We start from the raw sequence: 19,839 nt of genomic DNA on the forward strand, positions 1-19,839 counted from the left end.
GGTATAATGACTCTTTCATATTCAGCAGATTTAATTAATGCTAATCTGTTGTTCATCTTTCTAAGTTCTTTCTCCCTCCGTAGTAAACATCGGAAACAAGAATACCAGCAGCAATACCTCATTGTGGCTTGCTGACTTTCCCTGAATGGATTGCATTATCAAGTATTCGACTCCTTTCTAAGCGACAACTCCATGCTGAAACATCCTCGGTTTCCTTCTGCTTTGCATTGTAAAAGTCACTCATGATGGTTTCAAGTTCATCTACATTGCCAAAAACGCTTTCCATCTTGCTCATGATCTCAGTTAATGATGCATCTGTTCCTAAACGCATTGCTACTTATCCTGCGTCCCCACGCAAAGATCTACGTATTGCTTGGATGATAGCTTCCTCTGAGTGGATCTTATCCTTCATGAATCCAAGTACTTCATATTTTCAAAGTTTATATGTTGTTTCACCTCCTTTCTTTTCACCACTACCAGATAAAAGGTTGATTCTAGGTGGCTGAGTATAAAGGAATGACGTTGATGTTGTTAGTTCCTTCTTAATAGGTTGCGTCTGTTTTCCCATCTGTAGTGTTTCCATTGCGGAAGCCTGTTGTAATGCCTAAGGTGTATCGGCCTTTGGTTTTATATGCATTTGCTTCAAGGTGTTGACGAGCTTTTATAATCCTCATTGGCCCTGATGTCAAAATATGAAGGAATCTATAATAAAGATATCCTAAATCTACAAGTAATATAATAAATATTTGCACCTGTAAATAAAACAAAGTTATGTACAATAAATACAGAAAATATAAGTATCCTACAAGAACTGGTAAATGAATGTTAATAATAAACAAATGTGATTAAATTCCTAAAATGAATACCAAAAGTATATATTAAGTACCTAAAATTAATATGAAATATAATTAATTACCTTCAATGAATAACAAATAATATTTAATACCTAAAACAATGTAAAATGACTATAAATAATGTTAAGTACCGTCTACGAATAACAAAAAATATTAAATACCTAAAATGACTATAAATAATGTTAAATACCTTCAATAAATACAAAATTATGTTAAGTACCTTCAATGAATGCAAAATTATATTAAGTACCTACAATGAATACAAAATTATATTCAGTACCTTCAATGAATACAAAGTAAAGATAATGAATAGCGGAAACCAATACAAATGTATTTGACAAACTTATACATGTATAAATCTATCTGGTAAATCTTTATAAAGTTATCTTGTACTCAAAATTAGTCAAAGTAAAAAAAATAAGTATATCATAAAACACAAAGCAATATGATATAGCTATATGTACCCCAAGTAATTGCTGATGGATAAAGAAAACAAAATAATATATATGATATATAATATATCATATATATGTTGCACTGATATTCAAGTAAAGATTAGTTAAAGTTCAAATATGAAACAAAATATCAAAATCTGAAATCACATAATAATTAATAGATCTGAAATATCAAAGTTTAGTATTAAATCTGGTACCAAGGAACTAAACAAACTGTAAAAAAGTTATGTATAATAATTAAAGACAAGTATCAAAATACAGAAGAAAAAATCTAGTCAGCTACCGAATGGTAATCTGAAATTATCAAGAACAATTAATTTTCCAAAATTACAAAAACAATTTTTAAAAATAGCCTAAGTTTGATAAACACAACATGCAAAGAAAGACAACTCAATAATAGTGCGAATTATCTACCCTGATGAAAAGTAATGAATAAATATCTCAAGTATGTAACTATCTACAGATAAGTATGAATATATACAAGTAGGACACAAGTACTATATACAAATAAATATGAACAAAACTAAAGTAAAGATAAGTTCATCAACATATCAAAGTAAAGTAGATAGAATATGAAGTAAAGTCAATGTGCAAGTATAAGTATAAGCAACAGTGACAACAAATACAACTGAAATTGGATCACACCACAATTATACTAAGTTTTACTGGTTAACCCAAGCCTACTGTCTACATGGTGTAATGTAAGTTATATATATAATGGCTTGTGTTACTTAAACAAATCATATCCTCTGATCAAATACCAAATATGTATTCTCGTCTCAATATATGAGTTCACTCAAATGAATCTATATATCGCTATCTTTATCTGGTTCGCTTATAGACTATCAAGTGTATGTATGCTTTTAAATGTGTATAAGAGTGTATTAATTTACATGCACTGCACTGCACAAAATAGGGTCAGTGTCGGGCAAGGCAAGGGGAAATTTATTAAAATGTGAAAGGTCAAGGTCAATTACAGGTTCATATCAACATTCAATCATACATACGCACATGTAGACATATAAATAAAATGAATAAACCTATACCTTTATATATTAATTACAAGTACAAATGCATATGTGACTTCCCTGTATAGCAATACACTATGTCAATAAATACACATGTACTAAGCTAATACTAAATCAAAGTAGTTTTCTTCAAATATGAAAAATAATCTTAGTACACTTGCTCATAAATAATATAAAATCAGTACAACAGTATCTCATTATTGATGTGTATTCGTGTTAACAAAGTGTAAGTGAATGACAACAAGAACAAACACTTACAGGTATGTAACACCTACCAATCAATAGTACACAATGTAAACAAATAAAAATGGCTAAGTACAAAACACATAGGTCAAGTGTGGCTTTCAAACTTTTCATCTTGGCGTCACTGGTTAGTCTTGTGTGGACGTGGCGCATATCTGGCGTATTAAATTTTAAACCAGGTACCTGTTATTCTGAATTTTCAATAATTTTCTAAGTTTGGACAAGCAGACCAGTTGTCAATATTATTCAAGCAAAGAAAGTGTATAAACAGTACAATAGTATACAATATCAACAAAACATTCATGATAAAGGCCAATTTAAAAAAATGTATGTTTTCAAAGTCAATGTTTTTCTTCAATAGTTTCTTTCTGATATCAAATATTCGCAAAAATGTATATAGCGTGTAAACTATGTGTATATTCTCACCAATTCATTACATAAACAATGTATACAACTGCAAATAGTCTGTACAATGAACAATTTTCACCAACGTGTTGAATATTTTCGACTGATTTTTCCAATCTGCCGGTGGATGTCACGTCCTAGATCCTGACCTTCAGCGAGGCTCCAACAGGAAATATGTCGTTGAATGTCTAACCTACTAGTGGGCGCCAAATTTCACAGGGTTCTTGGACAGAATAAAAGGATTCGTCAAGTTTAAGATGTTTTATTCAAACGACATCAATAGATAACCAATGTATATGGTACAAAGGTCTATCTCCTATTTTGAAACATCATCAGATCAATATAACAAGAAGATATCCTGGTCCTGTTAAAAAAAACCAAATATAACCTACATAAGTCTAATGAACTAACTATATCTGCATAGCATTTATAGACAATAAGTATGATGTTCAATAAACATTGCCTCAGACCTTTTATAGTAATAAAATAACTGTACCAATACATGTATCATTGATATATCTATGATATATTATTCATTTGAATTCATGACAATCCTTCTTTAAAATAAAATATCTATCATTCATGGACAATCATTCTGACTTATTCAAAATACATTTTCTCTCAGATTCAAACTAAAGATATACTGTGCAAATATTAAAGACCTAAAAATATAAATAACTGGCCTGATTAATAGGGAATAAGTGTCCAGAATATTAAACTATATGACGATTTTAAATATGGCTGCTACATGTATATGTAAAGCTTTCTCTCAAGGTAAATAAAAAAAAAGTGGGAACCCTATGACCTCAATGACTGTGACCAATAGTAGACAGGATAATATGACAAATGACTGAATAATGAACCAGAAAAATAGGAAGATATAATAGAATAGAAGAATTGGTGAACTCTTAATAAACATATAATAAAACTAATTATTAATATTAATTATTCTGAAAGAAAATAAATAGCAATGCTAAACACTCTACCACAATTGTATTTTAAATAGCAATACATTTTTAACAGATAATCAGCTATAATTATATACCCTTCCCACCAGACCCTATTGTGAGTTACATGAATGTTGTTCAATTTAATATCCTATTAGTTGATCATTTGAAAGAGTAAAAGGTATACATAAATTTAAAAAGTTAAGAACTGACACGAAGACGAATATAAAGACATGAATTTTGAGTAAATTATAGATTGCATTTTTATCAAGGAAATTATTACCTCACCCAGGTCAATATTTTATGCCTTAGAGCATATTTCATTGAAACATGGTATCGTCCGGGTTGATTCTTTAAAAGAATGACCTATTGTTCTGAAAGAAAATAACTCCATATAGGTATATAAATATCAATAAAAGTAAATGAGAAATAAGTCAATATCGTATGCATCTGCTTTGAATTAAATTGATGGTCGATTAAATATGGTTGTAAAACAGGCGGATATATTGTTGAAATTATCCCCCCTTTTTTTCCAAAAAAATGTAGCTCGTTATAAGAGAGGGTAATAAATGGTCCTGTTTGTATATTTTAATTGTTTTCATCTTTTCCTTTGGGCTTTAATAATATTTAATGTGGTGCATGTGTTAGTATTTATTGCATCTTATCTATGATGCGTGTATATATATTTAACTCATGGTATAGCGCGTCGAGTTAATTGAAAATACATGTGGATATTTTTGTGCACGAAGATAAATTGCACTGAAAACAACTTCAAAGAGAACCATGAAAGATTTACCTATTGAAACATTAATTTGCATCTTTGATCCCAAACATTAGCATAATCTCATCGAAAATATGGTTTTATTTGAGTTAACTGTCTTGATTTATTATACGCATAAAGCAAACATAATTAATCTTACCTTTTATCACTTAAAATTCAATCTATTTGATATCTTTAGTCTTGGTGATATAAAAAAAAAAATAATTAAGAAATAAAGTATATGGGTTTAAGTGCACTACCTTTCTTATACTTTTCTTTGTATAAACCCTTGATGACAGACTTTACAGACTTTTTTTAAAATTGTATAACTCAAAAACTGTTTTTTTTTGTTTTTTTGTGTATAATATATGATGATTAGCTCCATCCTCTGAAAATTTCATCATGTTCATTTTGTCATTACATAGAATATCTTATAAGATTGTTTTTATAAAGAATGTTGTTCTTAGAAAATTTCAACCTGACAATCTATCAGACAATAGTTTACAGATGAGAACCGCACACACATATATTAAACTTGTTTATCTACGAATCTTGAAGGCTATTTAATACATTTGATTTTTAAAATACATGTACATATATCATGTAAAATTTGTAATGATGCTATGTGGACTAATTCATCGGTTTCAAGAGCTAGTTGACCCTACAATGGTTTCAATTTTCGCGATTAAAAAACAAGGTGGCACAATTATTTGCTAATGTATAATCCTCACTACAAAATCCCCCTGTATGTCAATTGTGTAATGTTCTGTAATAAAACATTCAAATACAAAAGAAAAAAGATGCAGAAATATTACCGATAACGTATTGATAGTAATATAAATCTCTAGAAAAAATTGCAAACATGGTGTGTGCAAACCTAAAAAATACGACTATACCTATATCATATTTTCTCGACTCTGTCAATACCTTCACATCGTGGCTTATGTATGTTGCGATTCCTTTCAATTGTGTCTGTAATATCTTTTAGATAAAGCCTTGAATGACAGGTGCGACATTTAAAAGTGGTTAACATTTATTTTAATCAGATTTTAAGAATATAACTATTCTATTTTTCATCCAATGACAACCAAGCATTGAATGATTAAATATATTCTACAGTACTATGTCTTTATATTTCAGTTATCTACAAAATAACAGAATCACAGATATACCAAGTGATGCTTTCAATAACTTATCACAGTTATATGTACTGTATGTATTTATCTTTATAAAAATCAATCTCGTTACTAATCAATTGGTGTATCTTTTTTTTTTAATAAAAAATGCAATTTACAGTAACAAAATATATGAAGTTAGCAAGGCATCAGGCTATTATTGCCGCATTTTATCAAAAACTTCGAAGTTAGCCATGAGTTTATTTGAAATGACTTTTGTTGGTCATAATGTTTTCTCATAAGCATCGTTTTACATATAAGTAACTCAAATGCTTTAATGTTTTATTACTTATAAATCAATGTCAAGTTATCTATCAACCTCTCTTGTTGGGTTTAATAAGTTCGTACACATAAATTACCTACTACACTAAAAATTTGCACATTCTATTAAAGATCTAGACCTTGTTTTCTGGTATTTCCAAATCCAAGATGGAGGAAGACACCCCATCTAACTTAAACTTTATAAACCTTAACCATGTAGATAAAACTTTATCAAAGAAAAGAATTCACAAAATAGAAATTATCTGAATCCGTGCGTATAGAAATGACTGATTCAAATTGACAACACATATCTTTGAAAGCTTCCTATTTTAAAATAATTTGATATCACTCATTTTCAGAATGATAATATATTCTTTTATCTTTAATAAACGTATTTATAACTATTTCATTTGGTCATTATGTACTGTTTTAAATTAAATTAGCATACGAAAAAATGTGAACCACACAAAACGTTATGTTATGTTGAGGTGTTTAATATATTAAGGCGAAGAGTAACACTCCTGGTTGTTATGTAGACTTTCCTCGCTGTCTAGACGACAGAGTGAAAATTGTAACAACATGTGAAGAGGACTGTTCACACGTTCTTAAACAGTGAACTTTGTCATTCAGATACCATACACAACATTTCAAAAATGACCAACATTGATATTAACATACACTACAAACTCTTCAGAGTCTGAATTGACCAGTTTTTGTGCTCGACCAGTAAAATCGAGCACACATTTTACTCGACTAGTCTCGACATTGTCTCGACTGTACTTAACTGTACTTAAGTGTACTCGACTAGGTCTCGACTAGGTCTCGACTTTACTTAATTAGTCTGATTCAGTACTTGATGATCATTGTGTAGTCTGAAATGGTCTAGACCAAGGCTCGACCTGTCTCGACCTGTCTTGACTAGTCTCGACCTGTCTCGACTAGTCTCGACTCAGTCTCAACCAGTCTCGACCTGTCTCGACTAGTCTTGACCTTCAAATTTAGTTTTGACTGGTGTAAATCAGCCCATCTAACTAAATTAAATATTGATCTTAAAAAATTCAAGCTTATTAGGTAGTTTGATTTATTACTGTAAAATGAAAGAATTTAATTTTACAATATGTAAAAAAAAAATTATGATATAAAAATTCAGATAGGCATCTTTAATTTTTTTTATAACTTTTTCAAATCAACTTGGATTTTCATCAAACTATGCAGATATCTTACATATATATCAAGCTTACTGTATTCCATTTCATTTAGTTTTTTGTTGTATTGCTGTAAAATTTAAGAATCAAAGTAATCTTGGTATAAAAAGCTAGGATTTGCAATTCGGACAAAACAGAGATAGTACACTTTAATTTTTTTAATAACTTTTTCAAATCAACTTGGATTTACATCAAACTATGCAGATATCTTACATATATATCAAGCTTACGGAATCCCATTTCATTTAGTTTTTTGTTGTATTGCTGTAAAATTTAAGAATTAAAGTAATCTTGGTATAAAAAGCTAGGATTTGCAATTCGGACAAAATAGAGATAGTACACTTTAATTTTTTTAATAACTTTTTCAAATCAACTTGGATTTGCATCAAACTATGCAGCTATCTTACATATATATCAAGCTTACTGAATCCCATTTCATTTAGTTTTTTGTTGTATTGCTTTAAAATTTAAGAATTAAAGTAATCTTGGTATAAAAAGCTAGGATTTGCAATTCGGACAAAATAGAGATAGTACACTTTAATTTTTTTAATGACTTTTTTAAATCAACTTGGATTTGCATCAAACTATGCAGCTATCTTACATATATATCAAGCTTACTGAATTTCATTTCATTTAGTTTTTTGTTGTATTGCTGTAAAATTTAAGAATTAAAGTAATCTTGGTATAAAAAGCTAGAATTTGCAGTTCGAACAAAATAGAGATAGTACACTTTAAGCTTTTCAATAACTTTTTCAAATCAACTTGGATTTTATTAAAACTATATAGCTACCTTGGTGATCTTACTAAATCCCAGGTTGTTATGAAGTTTTAAAATATATTTTTTTCAAATTTAATGACATGACACTATACATGATTTAATTACATCAGTACACGTGAGTTTTACAGGTAAAAAGATAGCCCTACTTTTCTTAAACTCGTGTATTACTTATCTAGTGAATTAAAAGCCCTGCGATTTAGATTTAACAGGATGTTGCAACTTTCAATAAATGTTATTTAGAATTTAAAACTCTCTGGTAGATGTGATCTTTTTAATAAGTTTGCCCCAAGCAGAAGGTATTGCTTTATAAATCACCACAAATCAGAAGAACTATTTTAATAATTTTTAATGTTTCATCCCTTTTTGATATATTTATATAGTGTATATCAAAAGGAATAAAACATTTAAGGAATTATATTAATATTTTATGTATACTTTTTCCCAAATTATGAGAAAAGATATATTTCTAATATCGTAGCTTTTTGACCTAGGTTAATTAAATTCTTAAATTTGACAGAAATACACCACACAAAATAACAACCTATGATTCAGTAAGATCAATATATTGCAAAGATATTTGTAGAGTTTGATGAAAATCTAAGTTGATTTGAAAAAGTTATGAAAAAAATTAAAGTGTACCATCTCTATTTTGTCAAAACTGCAAATCCTAGCTTTTTTTACCTAGATTAAATTAATTCTTAAATTTGACAGCAATACAACAGACTTTATAACAACCTGGGATTCAGTAAGAAGAATACATCACCAAGGTATCTATATAGTTTCAATAAAATCCAAGTTGAATTTAAAAAGTTATAAAAAAAATTAAAGTGTACTATCTCTATTTTGTTCGAACTGCAAAATTCTAGCTTTTTTGACCTAGATTAATTTAATTCTTAAATTTGACAGCATTACAACAAAAAACAAAATGACCTGGGATTTAGTAAGCTTAGTATACATTTAAGATAGCTGCATAGTTTGATGAAAATCCAAGTTGATTTGAAAAAGTTATTAAAAAAATTAAAGTGTACTATCTCTATTTTGTCCGAATTGCAAATCCTAGCTTTTTATACCAAGATTACTTTAATTCTTAAATTTTACAGCAATGCAACAAAAAACTAAATGAAATGGGATTCAGTAAGCTTGATATATATGTAAGATAGCTGCATAGTTTGATGCAAATCCAAGTTGATTTGAAAAAGTTATTAAAAAAATTAAAGTGCACTATCTCTATTTTGTCCGAATTGCAAATCCTAGCTTTTTTTACCAAGATTACTTTAATTCTTAAATTTTACAGCAATGCAACAAAAAACTAAATGAAATGGGATTCGGTAAGCTTGATATATATGTAAGGTAGCTGCATAGTTTGATGCAAATCCAAGTTGATTTGAAAAAGTTATTAAAAAAATTAAAGTGTACTATCTCTATTTTGTCCGAATTGCAAATCCTAGCTTTTTATACCAAGATTACTTTAATTCTTAAATTTTACAACAATACAACAAAAAACTAAATGAAACGGGATTCAGTAAGCTTGATATATATCTAAGATATCTGCATAGTTTGATGCTAATCCAAGTTGATTTGAAAAAGTTATTAAAAAAATTAAAGTGTACTATCTCTGTTTTGTCTGAATAGCAAATCCTAGCTTTTTTTACCAAGATTACTTTAATTCTTAAATTTTACAGCAATACAACAAAAAACTAAATGAAATGGGATTCAGTAAGCTTGATATATATCTAAGATATCTGCATAGTTTGATGAAAATCCAAGTTGATTTGAAAAAGTTATAAAAAAAATTAAAGATGCCTATCTGAATTTTTATATAATAATTTTTTTTTTACATATTGTAAAATTAAATTCTTTCATTTCACAGTAATAAATCAAACTACCTAATAAGCTTGAATTTTTTAAGATCAATATTTAATTTAGTTAGATGGGCTGATTTACACCAGTCAAAACTAAATTTGAAGGTCAAGACTAGTCGAGACAGGTCGAGACTGGTTGAGACTGAGTCGAGACTAGTCGAGACAGGTCGAGACTAGTCAAGACAGGTCGAGACAGGTCGAGCCTTGGTCAAGACCATTTCAGACTACACAAAGATCATCAAGTACTGAATCAGACTAATTAAGTAAAGTCGAGACCTAGTCGAGACCTAGTCGAGTACACTTAAGTACAGTTAAGTACAGTCGAGACAATGTCGAGACTAGTCGAGTAAAATGTGTGCTCGATTTTACTGGTCGAGCACAAAAACTGGTCAATTCAGACTCTGAGGAGTTTGTAGTGATAATAAAACGTTATTTCCTAAGGATGGTATTGTGTTTATTGTCTATGCTATATAATGACTGTTAAATAATTGGTTGTCGGAATAACGACTGAAATCAAAACTAAATAATAAAGCGATCGCTACTTTGTGGTCATAATCCCCAAATGGACCGATTCGAAATTGGTTTCACAGTTTAAGGTCGGAGTCAGAATAGTCATCAATTCGGTAAATCTACCTACTGTTGCATATTCGAGAATATAAAACGTAACTTAACTGTCTGTGGTTTATTTAAAGCGAGGAATTGGGGTATTGCACGAGAAACTTACTCTGTTGATGCACCAGATTTTTTCCTTTTAGATTTCCTCTTGGTCAATTTATGAGATTTAAACACCAACAACTGCTATTATATATATTTATATATTCCAGATATCTTTATGACAACAAGATACAGGCTATAGAGAGTGATACGTTCGTCAACATGACAAGTTTGTATCATCTGTAAGTAACGACGTCATTTAGATCTTTTTTTTCTAAAATGCATTCGATGAAACCAAGTTCGGCGTCCAATTAGCGTTTACTAAGTGTAGAAAATATTTAAAATTGTTTTTTTCCTTATGATATTTATAGAACTCTCATATTGATTCAAGGCAACAAATCAGCGCTTTTGCGGATTTGACGTTCTAAATGGATTTTCTCTATTTTTGTAGTTCTATAAACTGGCCGTCTATAGCCTGTTTCTTTACACAAATCGTTAGACTAGTTGTTTTCATTTGGAAATTGATTAGGCTAATATATTGCATCAGTGTCTGTATAATTGACAGATGTTAGATATATTTATTTTAGATTATTTGTCTGACAGGCACCTTTCAAGAATAATTTATCTTTCAAGGTTTCTCTACAATAATGAAATATCTACAATCAAACAACAAGCGTTTACAAATCTACCAACCCTTCAATATCTGTAAGTATATATTTTTGAAACATTGTTTACTTAACTGATCTGTGTAAATTTCACACATTCAATTAATTATAAATCACTCCTTTTCTGTTGTTTTTTTAAATACTATTTTCGAATATGCAATATATTAACCTGATAACAATCAATACTATTTCCTTTTTATGTACTGTTTTAAAATTATATTTACATTTGAAAAAAAATGAAGAAAAGAGCATTCAGGTACGAAAAATCATGTGTTAAGATTTTTTATCAATAAAGTCGTAGACACTTTTACAAGCTATGTAGAATATCCTCGATCGAAATACATATGTTCAATCACGCATAATATGTTTGTTCGCATAACACAATAACATAATATTGGAAACGTTATTGGTCAACTGGCTTTAAATTCACAATAGTTCACGACATATATTATTACTAGATTCATCAGAATCTTTTTGGTCTTAGCGATGTCTTAATATGGTAAAGACATATAAGAAATGGGGAAACGAAAAAGACTTTCAGAGTCAGCTCGGTAACAACAATGAACAATACACATGCTTTCAAAAGTGACAAAAATTCTTATTAACACGATAAAACTAGATACGTTTCATCCATTTGCACTTAATATATTGATTGTATCGAATATGGTCACAATCATCAATCGGACCGACACAACATTATTTTGCAGTTATATGTATTTGTCCGAAGGGTCTTCATACCTGTTTACCGATTATGTCACCATGAAAAATGAAGAATTTTGATCAAATCTGTATTCATATAGCAGGATGTGCGTGCATTACAAAAGACGATTGCTATGTCGAATAACCATATTTTGCTCCTTTTATATTTCTTCTTGGTAATGTGTGCCGATTTATAAGAGATAAACATCGATAACTGCTATTGCATACATTTATATATTCCAGACGCCTTTATAACAACAAGATACAGGCTATAGAGAGTAATACATTCGTCAACATGACAAATTTGTATGAATTGTAAGTAACAAAGCCATGTTGATTTCGTCGAGTTTAAAACGCATTCGATGAAACCAAGTTTGGCGTCAATTACTAAGTATTAATGTAAGATGCATATGATTCTTGGAATTAAGTGTGTTTAACACTGACTTTAGCAAAAAAAAACATATTTGTGAGGCATCGCCATTTCAATATAATATTAATTAACTGTTTTAGATAAACTCAATTATACCCAGATTGAAATTTGATATTTGCACCAAACGGGCGTTTCGTTTACAAAAGACTCATCAGTGAAACTCAAAACACAAAAATATTAAAAAGGCCAAAAAAGTTAAAGAGCATTTAGGACTAAAAATTCCTTAAAGTTTTGCAAATTCTCATATATTGACTAACGCCTTAAAATTGACAATGTGTGTCAGTTGATCACAAAACTTTACTATGAAAGAGACGAATTTAGCTTCACAATTGTGATCAGTACATATCTATGTAGCAATATTTCCGTAGCGCCTGCATACAAAGTCAGTTAACCAACTAATTTTTGCCTCTCTTGCGAGGAGAAAAGCATTCCGAATGTAATTCTTAGGTCTTTACTTCCTCATTTACCAATATAACGTAAATTAGAAAATCGCAAAAATAAATCTCGGCAAAATAGCTAGTAAGTCTTAAAAATACAAAATTAAGAATTTGTGACAATAAGTTGGTTTACAGAATACATCCCAGTTGATAATATATTCCAGTTAATGTATTTTCTATCAGCATTTCCGTTATCAAGGTACACAAGAAAGCTATCTAACTGAGCGATACATGCGATTAAATTGAAACCAATCCTATGTAGAGTTTACGTACGCTATCACGAGTAGGTTGGTCGTTATGGAATATTTGTTTCACAGATGATGAAGAATATGTTCCTTATATCGTATCTGTAATCAATTCCCCTTTTCTCGAATGGATCATACCGAATTAGAGTTATTACTGGGTTTGTTTTTACATGAGCTACACGCAACTTGTGGAGCAGGATCTGCCTACCTTTCCAGGACACTTGATATCACCCTTAGATTCTTATTATTCCGTCTTTTTAATGTTGTGTTTTGTGTACTATTGTTTGTCTGTTTGTCTTATCCTTTTTAGCCTTGGAGCTGCCGTTTATTTTAGACTTATGAATTTGAATGTCCCTCTGGTATCTCGCCCCTCTTTGAAACTTGTTAAATATGTACATGTAGGACTCTAAAGTGCGATGGGGACGCTAAAGTACGATGGTCACGCTAAAGTGCGATGGTCTACGCTAAAGTGCGATTCTTCCATACGCTAAAGTCCGATGGTCCGCGAAAGTATAGACGTTATAAACGTAGTTTGATCATGACGTTAACAGTCGTTTATACAATCCTAAAATGAACACGCCGGTAAACAAATTACAAATATTTCATTAAAAACTTTTCAACCAATAACTTAGATAATTTAAATCTAACCGTGCTTTGTCGGCTAAAGAAAATGTGTTTTATTTCGGTAGCTGGAAGAAGAACTTGTAACCTGCTGCAGTCGATTGTTTTACTATAGGCCTAATAGATACAAGCAGTATTCGCATATATATCATGTATCCTGCTTTTATTGGAAGCGAACGGATACATTTGAATCATCGTTTATGTTGCAGTTTATTTTGCGGTTCCCTTTAAAATGTCGCTTTTATTGAAAAGTAACGTGTACAATATAAAGGTTTATATTTGCATGCGTAAGTTATTTTTATAACTGATCGGCTAAAACATTAGTTTGTACATTGCCTGAAAATATAACATTATCATGGATGTGTAGTTGCTACAAAAAAGGAAGAAAATTAAGCTCGGAAAACATCGCCTTTTATTTCTCTCATTTAAATTAAACAAATAAATGTTACATATTCCGACAATAATCGAATTTTGTATCTTTTAAGGTAGCACAATACAAAGATTTTTCATTCCCAACCAGACATCTTTAAACTGATGTAATTCCACTCATCTTTCTTTAAATTTTATGAATGAGGCACCAAAAGAAAGAAGAAGGATTAATCTTCCAAATTGTGATAATTTCATTATGACATAATCATTACATAATTAATTGTTATGTAATTAGTTGCCATATTGTGATGTCCATACTTGAATGAATTTAGCTTCTTTGTTATTCATAGCATCCCAAAATATTTTATAGATTCTCGCACAACACAGTTTGACCTCCAAAACTGTTTCTACGATTTTTCCTATTGTATTTCATTCTCTCATAAATCTACAATGAAATTTGCAACAATAATTCATAAGAGACCACTAAATTCAATTGGGTATATAATTTGCTCTATTGATGTTTTTGGAAATCTGAGACACAGTTTTGGAGGTCAAGCTGTGTTGTACAAGAATCTATTAAATATTTTGGGATGATATGAAGAACAAAGATGCTAAATTCATTCAAGTGTGGACATCACAATATAGCAACTTATTACATAATAATTAATTATGTAATAATTATGTCATAATGAAATTATCACAATTTGAAAGATGAATCTTTCTTCTTTCTTTTTGGTACCTCATTTATAATATATAAAGAAGCATTAAATGAATTACATCAGTTTAAAGTTGTCTGATTGGGAGTGAACAAATCTTTGTATTGTGGTACCTTAACTTAAAAAGGACGATTTGTAAGGGAAGGTGTACCCATAAGCGATAGACTGTGTACGGCAAGCTACACCAATTATAACAATATTTAATACGCACGAGTTGTCAAAAAATCATTTACAAGCAATATATAGTATTATGTGACACCTAAATTACCTTTTTAGCAATTATTACGTGGTCGGTCTTTGAAAATTATTCACTTAAGGCTACTGTTAAGTTGTACTGCCTTTCAAATCTTTGGTATATACCTTATAATACTAGATAATACAAAAGGGCCATTGTTGCATTGCGTGTTCTTTAACGTTGTTTTTTTTTATAAAGCCCTCGAACCTTACCATTTGGTACATCGCACTTTAGCGTGATATACCATCTTACTTTAGCGAACAAACAACCATCGCACTTTAGCGTGCGACACCATCGTACTTTAGCGTAGACCATCGCACTTTAGCGTGGCCATCGCACTTTAGAGTCCCATCGCACTTTAGAGTCCTACAAATATACTTACTTTAACGTATAGCTCTGACAGGCGCCTTTTAAGCATAACTGATTCTATATTTTTCAAGGAGTCTCTACAGCAATGAAATATCTACAATTAAACAATCAGCTTTTATGAATCTACCAAGGCTATATTACCTGTAAGTATATCTTAAATCGTGCTATAAAAGCTGATAATTATTGCACTGATAGATAAAAAAAAAAGGACGAAAACCTTCAAATTTGAATAGCGCTATACAAAAACGTATACATGTATGTTGTTTTCTTTATTACCCGTTCCGTCAACTTTACAGAATAGTTTTTCCTAATTGTGCATTTTACCATAACCGATTTTGTGACGTTACATTTCAAACAATCATTCAAAGATAATAAATGATATAAATCCTTGCGTATAATAGTGTATGGATCTGTTAAAGCTTCATCTGTTCTAGTCATTAAAGTTTACTCATTTTGTTGACCGTACGGTGATCTACAGTTGTTAAATGCTATGTCACTTTGTCTCTTATGGAGACTGCTTTGTGGATGCAGTAGAATGTGTCCCCGTGTCTATGCCCTTACAGTCAGGGTGTTTTGCTTGTGAGAGAGCTGCCCACATATTGCATTGTGTTAATGTTGTATTTTTTTTACTGTATTATTTTCCTACTCTATAGGTTTACTAAGAGTTCTTATATCGTTTGTTGTTTTCTGTCATAGATAAATCTACTACGATATAACTGTTTTTTCTTGGACCAATGTTTGTTATTTCCGTTTAGAACAGAAAATTGAATTTCATTTGTAGCCAACAAAAGACATAACTCAATAATAACATTTAACAAGATTTATCATATACAATTTTACAAGAAGTATCAAACAAATAATAATGTCAACTTAACTGTCAAAACATCTTTTATCATTTTCTTTATCCGGAAATCGTCTCGGAATCAACAGAGAATATTACGTCCAATAGGTCACAATCTAGTATGATGTAGTTTGTAAATAACAAAAGTGTCAATCCAACTGCTTAGAATGTTTATATCTACATATCCAAGTCTATTTTATATCTGCATACATATACTTGACACTGGAAATTCTAGATAACTGTAGATATTTAAATTAGCCTTTTTTTGTTATGATCATTCTGAAATCTTTATGGAAGTGAGATAGAAAGTTCAAATCATTCCATGAGTACCTGTTATTATTCCATTGATATATAAACTGCATAGCTGTAACACAATTTATATATTTTGTGCACAATATAAGGTAAACATCATTAAGCCGCACAAATCAAATCAGGCCAACTTAATAAATGTGATAGTTGAATATTATAACAACATGTCTGTCTTGTTTTACTATAAACATCATTCTGTCGGGATGTTCAATATAGTTTTTATAAGAGTTATTCGACTGTTGTATAACCTGTTTATGTATTCCGTTATTGTAAGTCTTATTCAATGTTATGACTTTCTGCCTCATTTAATTTCTCGTAACCCTTTATTTAATCATGATTTTACGAAAAAGCAATACAAGAACTTTCACGTGCTACAAAAACCTTATTCCAAATGTTAATTCCCCTTTTAAATTTAGCATTTTTTATAATTGAGTTAAAGGTCGCAATGCTGCATACAGATTATAAAAAAAATGCAGGTTGATATTCACATATATTCCCGTACAATGCCAGAAAAGGACTAATCACATCTTGATTATCTTCCGATAATACTGTGAGGTAAACAGTGAACGGGGTAGCCTTTTTGGCTTTCCTTTTCCTGTGACATTACATAAAAACTCAAAACCTCATTATCTGGTTACATGAGCAAAGCCAAAGTGAGGTAACTATACAATATGTAGGTCAAACAGGACAGGCGTTTTTTAAAACCTCAAAATTAAAAAAGTCAATAGAATATACCAACATTTAGGTAAACAAATCCTCAACATTAAAGTAGTAGGTCCAGTAAGAGATCCCTTTTTGGCCCCAAAATATAGTAGTTTTACAACATTTTTTAAATGTAATCTTTAAGCTGTTTATTGGAAAGAAGAATACCTCTGTTACATAAATATGGGCTGTTTTTGACAAGACGACGCACATGTATCGGGTGCTAGCATCTTTAAGTTATGCTTAATTACTTAAATCTTCACAAATTTAGCATTTTAGTTAAATTTTATATGATTTTCGTCTTTAATGGCAGTGGCCGCATTCGTGTTCATTCTTAATATTTAAATGTAAGTTGTATTTGATGATACCACATAACATATATAAAGGTTGAGGATGAACACGAATGCGGCTACTTTCATTTTTGACAAAAAAAAAAAACATCTGAAAAGTGACCTTTTAAAACATATTTGATAGATTTTTAATATGATCAAAGCTTGAGTTTGAGCGTCTTCTATCACTAAATTAGTCCAAATCTTTCACATGAACTAATTGGATACTCTAAAGCAGACACTTAGGTGTTTAAAAAATTGGCCGACAGCTTTCATCAGATAAACCTGAAATTTGAGTCTAAAATCGGCCCTTACCGGACCTACTCCTTTATAAATTATAACCATTCGAAACGACCCCCCCCTAAAAAAAAAGGGACAGTCGCATAAACAATTTGAAGATTCCCATAAAATTTTCAAACTTTCATGGATTAAACGACTTCAGAGAGCTTATCACCTGGGTCTAAATGACAATATTCTTGGACAAGGGCACATATCTACAACTATTTCTTTTGATATAATATTATGGATAAAAGACAACGAAGTAATACATGCAGGTCACATGGCAAACGTATCAATTAAAATCAACGAATTAAACATCGTATAAAGTATACACTTGGTAATATCCTACATGTATCTATATCTAAAAACAACGGTAGGCATCAAATATAATGTAAACTGGGTATAGTACCAATTAGTAAATTACATGATATTTTCAAGGGTGACAACAGCCAGGTAGCTGTATGAATATTTCCGTATAATTACAGCTTTTTTTCCACCATAGGCTTTTCCCGCGTATCGACAAAAATCAAGATCATAAACGGCACTTTCTTTAAAACTAGTATATTAACATAGGTATTGATTTTATCAACTTATCGACTATAGGAACTGATTTTAACCGTTCAAAAATTTATACCGCCTTATTTTGATAACACAGAAACACCTATATTTCGTACGCATACAAAAAAACAAGCAAAAGTTTATTTTGTAATTATTTTTCGGTAACATTAGACGTCAACGTAGAAAATATTTTTCCTTTAACTTGAAATTCGTCGAAGTAAGCCATGCTATTACGAGAAATCTCAATATCGTCCAGGACAGAGAGGTTAAAATCCTTTTGAAAAAGGAACAAAATATCGTTTTTCATTTAAAACTAGATTAAAAGAGTATCGCCAGGTCACAGAAAGACACTCTTTCCGGTTTTTGTAAAAAGTTGTGTAAACGGGAAACATCTGATTAAAAATAACTTGATTTTTATGTGAATAAATGAATGAATGTTGTAGGTAATAGAATATTACATTTTAAAACAAATTCAGAAATAAATGAAGGAGTACATAATACGCCTATAAACTTTAAGAATTTACAAAGCGGTCTGTGTTTTATGGTACAAATATTTATTGTTAATTTACATTTAAATGTCAGATTGTCTATGTGTCCACTAGTCTGTCTTTATTTTCACCAGTCTATCTAAAAGTCCCCTAGTTTGTCTACATTCTCCAAAGTCTGGCTATGTGTCCCCAAGTCTGTCTACCTTTTCTATGTCCACTAGTCCGTCTAAATTTCCAACGGTCTGTCTATGTATTCATTGGTGTTTCTTCATGTTTAATAGTCTGATTTCATATTCACCAATCCGTCTTTGTGACTACTGTTCTGTCTACATGTCAACAAGTTCTTCTCCGTGTTAAATAGTCTGTTTACATGTTTACCAGTCAGCGTACTTTTCCAACAGTCTGAAAAAATATCCACCAGTCTGAGTAAGTGTTTATCCATCTGTCTTCATGTCTGCCCTACCAGACGGGATAAATATCTACCAAACTGTGCTTACATTGCCATCAGTCCGTCTTTTTTCTTACCCGTCTGTTATTGCTTTTTTTGTGTTGTTTTGTCTGATCGTCCAAAACTTCAACATATTGCCATTTACATACAATTGAGAATGGAAATGGGGAATGTGTCAAAGAGACAACAACCCGAACAAATAAAAAACAACAGCAGAGGGTCAACAACAGGTCTTCAATGTAGCGAGAAATTCCCGCACCCGGAGGCGTCCTTCAGCTGGCCCCTTAACAAATATATACTAGTCCAGTGATAATGAACGCCATGCATTTTTTTGACCTGACAACCTACTACATGTAGGTGTATACTACATACTAATACCCTCATGCTTTGAAATGCCAAACAGTTGCATGTTTAGTTTTTTCTGACAATAGGCTAGTATAACGAGGAGACTTGTACTTCAATGATGCAAGTA

General features: G+C 30.6%; 1 protein-coding gene across 1 annotated transcript in view; it reads left to right on the forward strand.

The window, feature by feature from the left end:
* Positions 1 to 19,839, forward strand: part of LOC143079903 (uncharacterized) — a 270,874-nt gene that overhangs the window by 111,556 nt on the left and 139,479 nt on the right. The window contains exons 12-16 of the mRNA XM_076255530.1: positions 5,833 to 5,904; positions 10,798 to 10,869; positions 11,261 to 11,332; positions 12,235 to 12,306; positions 15,485 to 15,556. Of these exons, the coding sequence (XP_076111645.1) occupies positions 5,833 to 5,904; positions 10,798 to 10,869; positions 11,261 to 11,332; positions 12,235 to 12,306; positions 15,485 to 15,556 (360 nt within the window). The remainder of the gene's footprint in view (positions 1 to 5,832; positions 5,905 to 10,797; positions 10,870 to 11,260; positions 11,333 to 12,234; positions 12,307 to 15,484; positions 15,557 to 19,839) is intronic.

This window comes from Mytilus galloprovincialis, chromosome 6 (genome assembly GCF_965363235.1).
Source record: "Mytilus galloprovincialis chromosome 6, xbMytGall1.hap1.1, whole genome shotgun sequence".
NCBI lineage: Eukaryota > Metazoa > Mollusca > Bivalvia > Mytilida > Mytilidae > Mytilus > Mytilus galloprovincialis.